This window comes from Ovis canadensis, chromosome 5 (genome assembly GCF_042477335.2).
Source record: "Ovis canadensis isolate MfBH-ARS-UI-01 breed Bighorn chromosome 5, ARS-UI_OviCan_v2, whole genome shotgun sequence".
Classification (NCBI taxonomy): domain Eukaryota; kingdom Metazoa; phylum Chordata; class Mammalia; order Artiodactyla; family Bovidae; genus Ovis; species Ovis canadensis.
The window spans coordinates 56,604,155-56,612,364 of record NC_091249.1 but is presented as its reverse complement, the minus strand read 5'-3'; the positions used below and the strand labels follow the sequence as shown (position 1 = coordinate 56,612,364).

The 8,210-nt window shown below is 60.9% G+C and overlaps 1 protein-coding gene across 8 annotated transcripts; it reads left to right on the top strand.

Annotated features, from left to right (window-relative positions):
* The first annotated feature begins 109 nt into the window (after window positions 1-109).
* PCSK4 (proprotein convertase subtilisin/kexin type 4) lies at window positions 110-5,918 on the top strand. 8 transcript variants are annotated; one of them, XM_069589695.1, is made up of 15 exons: window positions 110-316; window positions 572-676; window positions 1,569-1,661; window positions 1,771-1,863; window positions 1,948-2,024; window positions 2,121-2,209; window positions 2,401-2,573; window positions 2,667-2,879; window positions 3,202-3,302; window positions 3,381-3,484; window positions 3,559-3,676; window positions 3,970-4,176; window positions 4,347-4,471; window positions 4,813-4,886; window positions 5,077-5,918. In XM_069589695.1, exons 1-15 carry the CDS (start codon window positions 122-124, stop codon window positions 5,161-5,163), a joined length of 1,854 nt encoding a protein of 617 aa, XP_069445796.1. In that variant the 5' UTR covers window positions 110-121; the 3' UTR covers window positions 5,164-5,918. The 8 variants fall into 8 exon arrangements, with proteins under 8 accessions (XP_069445796.1, XP_069445789.1, XP_069445792.1 ...); XM_069589688.1 differs by having other exon boundaries at window positions 1,735-1,863; window positions 3,967-4,176; window positions 4,813-4,935; XM_069589691.1 differs by having other exon boundaries at window positions 116-316; window positions 4,813-4,935.
* Window positions 5,919-8,210: the final 2,292 nt, after the last annotated feature.

The following is an 8,210-nucleotide window of genomic DNA, read 5'->3' as shown; positions in this document are numbered from 1 at the left end:
AGTTGAAGCTTTTCAAGGGTTGCTATGGCGCCGGGGGCTGGGCGGGCGCTTGGGCCGTCTCGGCGGTTTGGTCAGGAGGAGGGGCTTTCTGAGGCCCCGCCCCGGCCCCGCCCCCGCCGCCATGCGGCCCGCCCGTACTGCGCTCTGTCTGCGCCTGACCTTGGCCCTGGGCCTGGCGCTCGTTGGCCTCATGGCTGTGGGGTGGGCCTCGGCCCGGGCCCCCGTCTATGTCAGCAGCTGGGCAGTGCGGGTGTCCCAGGGTTACCAGGAGGTCGATCGCCTGGCGCGCAAATTCGGCTTCGTCAATTTGGGGCAGGTGGGCGGGACCCAGATTGACGGGAGGAGGCGGGAAGATGTAAGAAGGGGACCCAGATCTCTGCAGATGGGACGGGGCCCCTCGTTCCCCATATATCAAGGACCCCCAGCTCACCCCTGCCTTGTCTAACTTCAGATTCTGGGAACCCCCAGAGGCCACCTGGTTGGGGGAAGATGTAAGAAGGGGACTGGCCCCAGCCTGAGAAGAGCTCCATCAGGGGAACCAGGTCTCAGCCATGCTCTCCTTCATTCCCAGATTTTCCCTGATGGGCAGTATTTCCATCTGCGGCACCGGGGCGTGGTCCAGCAGTCCCTGACCCCGCACTGGGGCCACCGCCTGCGCCTAAAGAAAGACCCTAAGGTGAGCCTGGCCTTCCCTCAAAGGTTTCTGCCACCTCCTATTATTCTTGTAATTGTAATGAATGGCTGTGTGACCTTGGGCAAGTCACCAGCTTTCTGAGTCTTGGTATCGATTTGGCTCCCTAGTCTACAGTGGGGAGCCAGATGGGGAAGATCTGTGGAGAGCAACAGATAACATGTGAGTGCAGCACTCATCCCAAGGGCCTGGTGCCCTGTCAGCATTTCTTTCATCCCCCTTCTCTCCTGTATCTCACCCAGAAAGATCAAGGTCCCCCAGGTATAAAGACGCTGGCCTGGGGGGCTGATTCACAAGAGTTAGCCTGAAACCCGCCAGGTGCACTGGTACCAAGAGAAGAGGCTGGTTGGAGATGTGGTCTTGATAGAGGCCAGGTCTGGCTGATGGGTTGGGTGTGGGGGTCAGAGAAAAATTCAGGGGCAGCTTCCATGTCTGGAGCTGAGCAAATGGGCAGAAGTTGGACCTGACTGCTGAGATAGAGATGGGAGGGGGAACATGAGCCAGTTTGGAAAGGGGGTGGGAGTAGAACAAGGAAAAGGGGGAAAGGGTATAGGTCTGAGGAAGAGTGGCCCGAGGCAGGCAGGAGGGCATGTGCAAAGGCCCTGGGTGCAGCAGCCACTGCAGTTGCAGCAGAGGAAACCTGGTGGGGGCCAGACAGGCAGGGGGCCTCTCAGGCTTCAGGGCAGACCCAGTAAGAGGCCCGCCCAGACCCTGGAAGCAGATTTTGGCCCCTTGGCCAGGAATCTGCAGAAGAGCTAAGAGGCAGGGCCCTCTAAAGCATCCTGGTGTGAGGACAGGAAGCTGGGAGTTGGGCGGGCTGCTCGCAGGTCCAGCCCCTCCCACAGTGTGGTCTCCTTTGCCCCCCACCCACCACCAGGTGCAGTGGTTCCAACAGCAGACAGTGCAGAGGCGGGTGAAACGCTCTCTGGTGGTGCCCACGGACCCCTGGTTCTCCAAGCAGTGGTACATGGTGAGCTGGCCGGGCTGGGCAGCGGGGCCTGGCCATCTCAGAGCCCTCCTGACCCTGGCCCCGCCTTGCACAGAACAATGAGATGCAGTCAGACCTGAACATCCTGCAGGTCTGGAGCCAGGGGCTGTCGGGCCAGGGCGTCGTGGTCTCTGTACTGGATGATGGCATCGAGAAAGACCACCCAGACCTCTGGGCCAACTACGTGAGCCTGCGGGGCTGGGGTGGGGGCTGCCTCATGTCTACCGGCTGGTAGCAGGCCCTTCATGTCTCCACCCCCCTCCCCCAGGATCCCCTGGCCAGCTATGACTTCAATGACTACGACCCAGACCCTCAGCCTCGATACACACCCAGCGATGAGAACCGGTAAGCCTGGCATCCCCAGGGGTGTGCGGGCAGCCCCTGGTTCCCTACGAGGAGTCAGGGGCATGTGATGGGCTCCTGTCTCTGCCCTGGTGCCAGGCACGGGACCCGCTGTGCCGGGGAAGTGGCAGCAATGGCAAACAACAGGTTCTGTGGTGCGGGCGTCGCCTACAACAGCCGCATCGGAGGTACTCAGACTAGGGGGTGGGGAGCCTCCCGGCCTCACACCCTTGCTGCTGAGCAGTGGTGCCAAGGTGCCAGGCCCAGGGTGGAGGAGAACTGAGCACCCCCCCCCGTCGTCGACGCCTTCACCCCCAAGCAGGGAGAGCACGGGGCACAGGCAGGGTGTCCAGCAAGGCTGTAGCTGCCGCCCATGCAGGTGTGCGCATGCTGGATGGCACCATCACTGACGTGATTGAGGCCCAGTCGCTGAGCCTGCAGCCACAGCACATCCACATCTACAGTGCCAGCTGGGGCCCCGAGGATGATGGCCGCACGGTGGACGGCCCAGGCATCCTCACCCGAGAAGCCTTCAGGCGTGGCGTGACCAATGTGAGTGGGTACAAGGCATGGCAGGTCCAGGGCCTACATGCGAGGCTCCCGCCCCACCCCAACTCCCGCCTCTGTGCTGGTCCCTTCCTGCAGGGCCGAGGCGGGCTGGGCACCCTCTTCATCTGGGCATCAGGCAATGGTGGCCTGCACTACGACAACTGTAACTGCGACGGCTACACCAACAGCATCCACACGCTTTCAGTGGGCAGCACCACCCAGCAGGGCCACGTGCCCTGGTACAGCGAGGCCTGTGCCTCCACACTCACCACCACCTACAGCAGCGGTGTAGCCACGGACCCCCAGATCGTGAGAGCTCCCCTGCCCCCTGCACCCTCCCACGGCCAGACTCCCAAGGCCTCCTGCCTCTGCCTGCCCCACCCAGCTGGCTGTCTCTCGCCTTCCCCCCGTCCCCTGCCTGGCCTCCTCCCAGGGCTGCCCTGTTGGCACTTGACACAGAGTGGGGTCCCAGACCATGGGTTGACACCCCTTCACGTGCCCTCCTGTCTACTCAGTGCCCCAGCCCTGCTGTTGTGCTCTGTGGTGCCTCTTTCTTGAAGCCCTTGGGACTTTTGAAGCAGGGTGGGGTTTCTATGGGCACTGGTCCCAAGCCCTTGTCTGTGCCCCCCAGGTCACCACAGACCTGCACCACCAGTGCACGGACAAGCACACGGGGACCTCAGCCTCCGCCCCACTGGCTGCGGGCATGATCGCTCTGGCTCTGGAGGCCAAGTAGGTGAGGGTGGGGTCCCACCAGCCGCCCGCGCCCCACAGCGTGGCCCTGGCTCACCCACCCTCGCCCACTTGCAGCCCGCTCTTGACATGGAGGGACATGCAGCATTTGGTGGTCCGGGCGTCCAGGCCCGCGCATCTGCAGGCGGAGGACTGGAAGACCAACGGAGCTGGGCGCCGAGGTGCGGCAGGGCCGGGCGGGAGGGCGGGGCCGCCGCAAGCACAGGGCTGTGACCGCCAGCCCCTCCCCCTGCAGTGAGCCACCACTATGGCTACGGGCTGCTGGACGCTGCACTGCTGGTGGGCATGGCTCGCTCCTGGCTGCCTACGCAGCCCCAGAAGAAATGTGTCATTCATATCGTGCACACCCGCACGTGAGCGCGCCCCTCTGCCCGCAGGACGCCTGCATCCAACTCAGCCTTTGTGCCTACCTCCCCACAGCTGTTCTCCCTCCTGCTATCTTGCCTTTCCCTCCCTCCTCCCACCTGCCACCTCCCCCAGCCCTCCTCCACCTGCTTCTGTACCTGCCTTCTCCCTCCACCTCCCATTGCTACCTGGGGAGTGGACACAGGGAGGCATGCCCTGAGGTCTCAGTTTACCTGTCTGAACAAGGAGAGGGTAGGCTTCAGGATCTGAGCCCAAACTCTGCCTGGCCCCCCACCAGCAGGCCAGCAGGAGAGGCCCTGGCCCCCAGCCCCATCCTGCCGGTCATGCACGTGAGGAAGAACGTGTCGGCCTGCGCCGGCCACGCCAACTCCATCCGTTCGCTGGAGCACGTGCAGGTGCAGCTGTCCCTGTCCTACAGCCGCCGAGGGGACCTGGAGATCTCCCTCACCAGCCCCATGGGCACCCGCTCCACCCTCGTGGCCATCAGGTGCAGGGGCAGAAGCCGGCCCTCGGTGCAAACTCTCCCTCCTTCCTGGGTGCCCCCATGGGGAGGAGCCTGAGCACCCCGGAGTCAGGCAGGCTGGACCCCAGCCCTGTCCACATTGGCCGTGCTGGTCAGGACTCTGGTTATGAACCCCCCTCACCTGTCTGTCCCAGACCCTTTGACGTCAGCAGCCAAGGCTACAACAACTGGGTCTTCATGTCCACCCACTTCTGGGACGAAGACCCGCGGGGCTTGTGGATCCTGGCCCTGGAGAACAAGGGCTACTATTTCAACACAGGTGAGGTCCGGCCGGGTGCTGGCTGGGGCTCCACCCCTACCTAGCTTGCAGACTGGAGCCCAGGGCTCTTTAGCTGCCCCCCTCCTCCACCTCAGAGGGCTCCCGCTGGTCTCCTGGGAGAGACTGAGCAGGCGGGACTGGCACTCAATAGGTGCTCACTTACCAGCACACACCAGGTATCTGGTTCCCAGCCTACAGAGGGTACTGGGCAACTCTGCACTGTCTGTGTCCAGGGTTCCAGGATGGGGTATAGGTGGCAGGGCGGGGGGCCAGGAATGGCATGACCAGGCTGCTGACGGCCTCTCCCCCTCCGCCCCGTGCCCACCACGACCCCTGCCCAGGGACGCTGTACCGCTACACGCTGCTGCTCTACGGGACAGCTGAGGACATGACGGCGCGGCCCTCGGGCCCCCAGGTGACCAGCAACGCGTGCGTGCAGAGGGACACAGAGGGGCTGTGCCAGGGTGAGTGCCCGGCGCGGCAAGGCCCATTTGCCGGTGGCAGCAGGGGCAGTGTGCGTGTGCGGCCCGGGGTGGAGGGGCAGGCAGGCCGGGGTGGCAGGTCCCAGCCTCACAGCCCCATGGCCGTGTCTGTCCCTCATGCAGAGTGCCACAGCCCCGCCTACATCCTGGGCCACCTTTGCCTCGCCTATTGCCCACCAAGGTACTTCAGCCACACCCAGCAGGCGGTGACTGCTGGACCTGGGCGCTCAGCTGTGCCTGCCATGCGGGTCTGCTCCAGCTGCCACTCGTCCTGTTACACCTGTCGCGGCAGCTCCCCGCTGGACTGCACTGCCTGCCCTCCGCAGTCCACGCTGGATGAGCAGCAGGGCTCCTGCTCGGGACCCCACCCCGCTGAGGCCCATTCCCAGTCCACAGCAACTGCCTGCCCTTGCCCCCATGGCCCAGCCCAGGCCGTGGTACTGTCCCTGCTGTCCTTGGCATTTGGGACCCCTCTCCTCTGCCATGTTCTCCTCGCGGGCTGCCTGCTGCCATGGATGGGCCCCCCTAGGACAGGGGCCCACTCTAGTCGCCATTCCAGAGCCCACAGCAGGCTGGAACCCAGAGCTGGCTGACAAGGACAGCCAGGATGCTCCTCGCTCGAGCCCTGATGGGCACCCCCATCCTACTGTCCAGACTGGCGCCCCATAGGAACCTGCCCCGGGAGGGCCCTGGCAGCCTCGGAGGCACAGGCCAGGGGTGGCCACGTGGGATCCTGCACCCCGGACTTGGCAAGTCAAGGTCAGAGAGAGAGAGAAGTCTCATTGCATAGTTTGGGTGGTGTGTGTGAGTGGGGGGCAACCAGGCGGGAGGCCGATATCCCGATATCCCTTCCCTGTCCCAGAGTGGAGGGAGGGAGAGGCGGAGCAGATGACACTGTCCAGAGTTTCCTCTCGGGCACCTCATCCTCTGACAGCGCAGAATTTGCAAATAAAGGTTGAACAGAAGGTGCAAGTCTGTGGGGTCCTTGGGGCACCACTCTCTTTCCCACGGTGTGATTGCTGGGAGCGGGGGGGAGGTGTCCCATGCATACCATGCCTGTCCCTGGAGAAGGGGTCAGGCTCAGTGGAGTCCAGAGCCCATGCCCTGGGGGGTGGGGGCTGGTGGGCTTCTGAATGACAGCTGTGGCAAAGCCTCTGAGTGCCCTGGAAGTGTCCTGACCTGCTCTTACTGCTCTCCCATCCTTTTTTCTTTTTAAATTTAACGTTGGCTGCACTGGGTCTTCAATGCTGCATACAGGCTTTCTCTAGTTGCAGTGCATGGGCTTCTCGTTGTGGTGGCTTTTGCTGTGGAGCACAGGCTCTAGGTGCTCGGGCTTCAGCAGTTGTGGCACATGGTGTTAGTTGCCCCATGGCATGTGGGATCTTCCCGGACCAGGGATTGAACCTGTGTCCCCTGCACTGCAAAGCGGACTCTTAACCACTGGACCACCAGGGAACTCCCACCTTTTCCACCCTTATGCATGAGTTTCTCTTTAAGGTCGAGAACTAACAGAAGTGTGATCTGCAAATGACAATTGCGGATCTACCCACATGGCCTGTCTACCGTCTTCCAATAACTGCACTTTTCTGTTTTTCTGAGGTCCTTGGGAGGCTGAGGGAATCATGAACTGGAGATACAATGCTCTCACTCCCTCAGGCCTCCACTTCGCCCTCTGGAAAGTGGGTTCTCCACCTCTCTGGAACTGAAGGAGGATCCCAAAGTGCAGGGTGGGGTGGGGTTGGGGTAGGGAGGGCATGGATGGAGCTATTGAGAGTCCTTCGTCTGTCCTCACACACATCTATGGGGTGGGGACATGTTCCTCGTTCCTTCTGATTTTCAGAGCTGAGAGGCAATTTCCACAAGGAAGTGGAGGCTGGTTGTGCCTTGACCACAGGCTTCACTTGAACTCCATGGAGGCAGTCCTGGTTTGTTGCAGGAGCCCCAGAGATACTCCTCTCCAAGGACCCTGGGCACCTGCTGAGCCACCAGGCTCGGGTTGGGCAGCCTCAAGCTAGAAAGTAATGGGAATGAGGTCAAGGGCTGAAGCTGGACCCACTGGAAGCACAAGCAGCAGCCAGCTGCCCTCCGAGTGCAGTCCTGGCCACGCCCCTAGAGTCCCACCCAGCTCAGCCCCTGCTTCCAGAGTTAGCTCCAGGGTGTGAGTCCAGAGTCATCTGGCCTCCCTCTCAGAGCCTCAGTGACCACACCTCTGCAACAGCATTAAACCTGGCACCTGCCTCACCAAATACTCTCGAGGATCCAAAGTAGTTTTCTGGCCTGACATATGGTAAGTGCCCAAATCATGCCAGGCTGGGGCAGCCACTTTGGGAAATAGTTCCACAGACAAACATGGAGTTACTGAAGAATCCAGCGATTCCACTCCTAGGCACATGCCCAAGAAAACTAGACACATTCACACAAACAACTATGCCAGGAAGTTCACAGCAGTATGATTCACAGCAGCCAAAATTTGGAAGCAGCCTGAATGTCCACTAATGTGGGTGAACGAATAAATGCAGGGTGGTCCCTCCATACCCGGGAGCGTCACGATGCTCAGTGAGAGAAGCAGGACATAAAAGAACACAGAGTGTGTGATCCCGCTGATGTGAAACATCCACTCTCTATATATTCTCAAAACACTGATTTGTACACTTTAAACAGGTAGGCTTTATGGTATTGTAGGCTTCCCTGGTGGCTCAGATGGTAAAGAATCTGGTCGTAATGAGGGAGACCCGGGTTCAATCCCTGGGTCTAGAAGATCCCCTTGAGTAGGAAATGGCAACCCACTCCAGTATCCTTGCCTGGAGAATTCCGTGGACAGAGGAGCCTGGTAGGCTACAGTCCATGGGACCGCAGAGTCTGACACGACTGAGTGACTAATCCTACTACTTGTGGTATGTAAATTGGTCCTTTTTTTTTTTTAACTTCACCGGGGCAGTTTATGGGATGTAGGCTCTTAGTTCCCCTACCTTGGACTGAATCCAAATCCTCGGTAGTGAGAACAAGGAATCCTAACCACTGGTAGGTGGTGGTGGTGGTTTAGTCGTTAAGTCGTCTCCAACTCTTTGTGACCCCAAGGACAGTAGCCCGCCAAACTCCTCTGTCCATGGGGTTTCCCAGGCAAGAATACTGGAGTGGGTTGCCATTTCTTTCTCCAGGGGATCTTCCTGACCCGAGGATTGAACCCGAGTCTCTTGCATTTCTGGTGGTCTCCTGCACTGCTGGCAGATTCTTTACCACTGAGCCACCAGGGAAGC

Coding starts and splice junctions, on each gene's coding strand:
- PCSK4 (XM_069589688.1), top strand. CDS start 122: ATGCGGCCCGCCCGTACTGCGCTCTGTCTGCGCCTGACCTTGGCCCTG. Junction 3,303..3,380: donor GCTCTGGCTCTGGAGGCCAA/GTAGGTGAGGGT, acceptor GCCCACTTGCAG/CCCGCTCTTGACATGGAGGG. Junction 4,177..4,346: donor TCCACCCTCGTGGCCATCAG/GTGCAGGGGCAG, acceptor TGTCTGTCCCAG/ACCCTTTGACGTCAGCAGCC.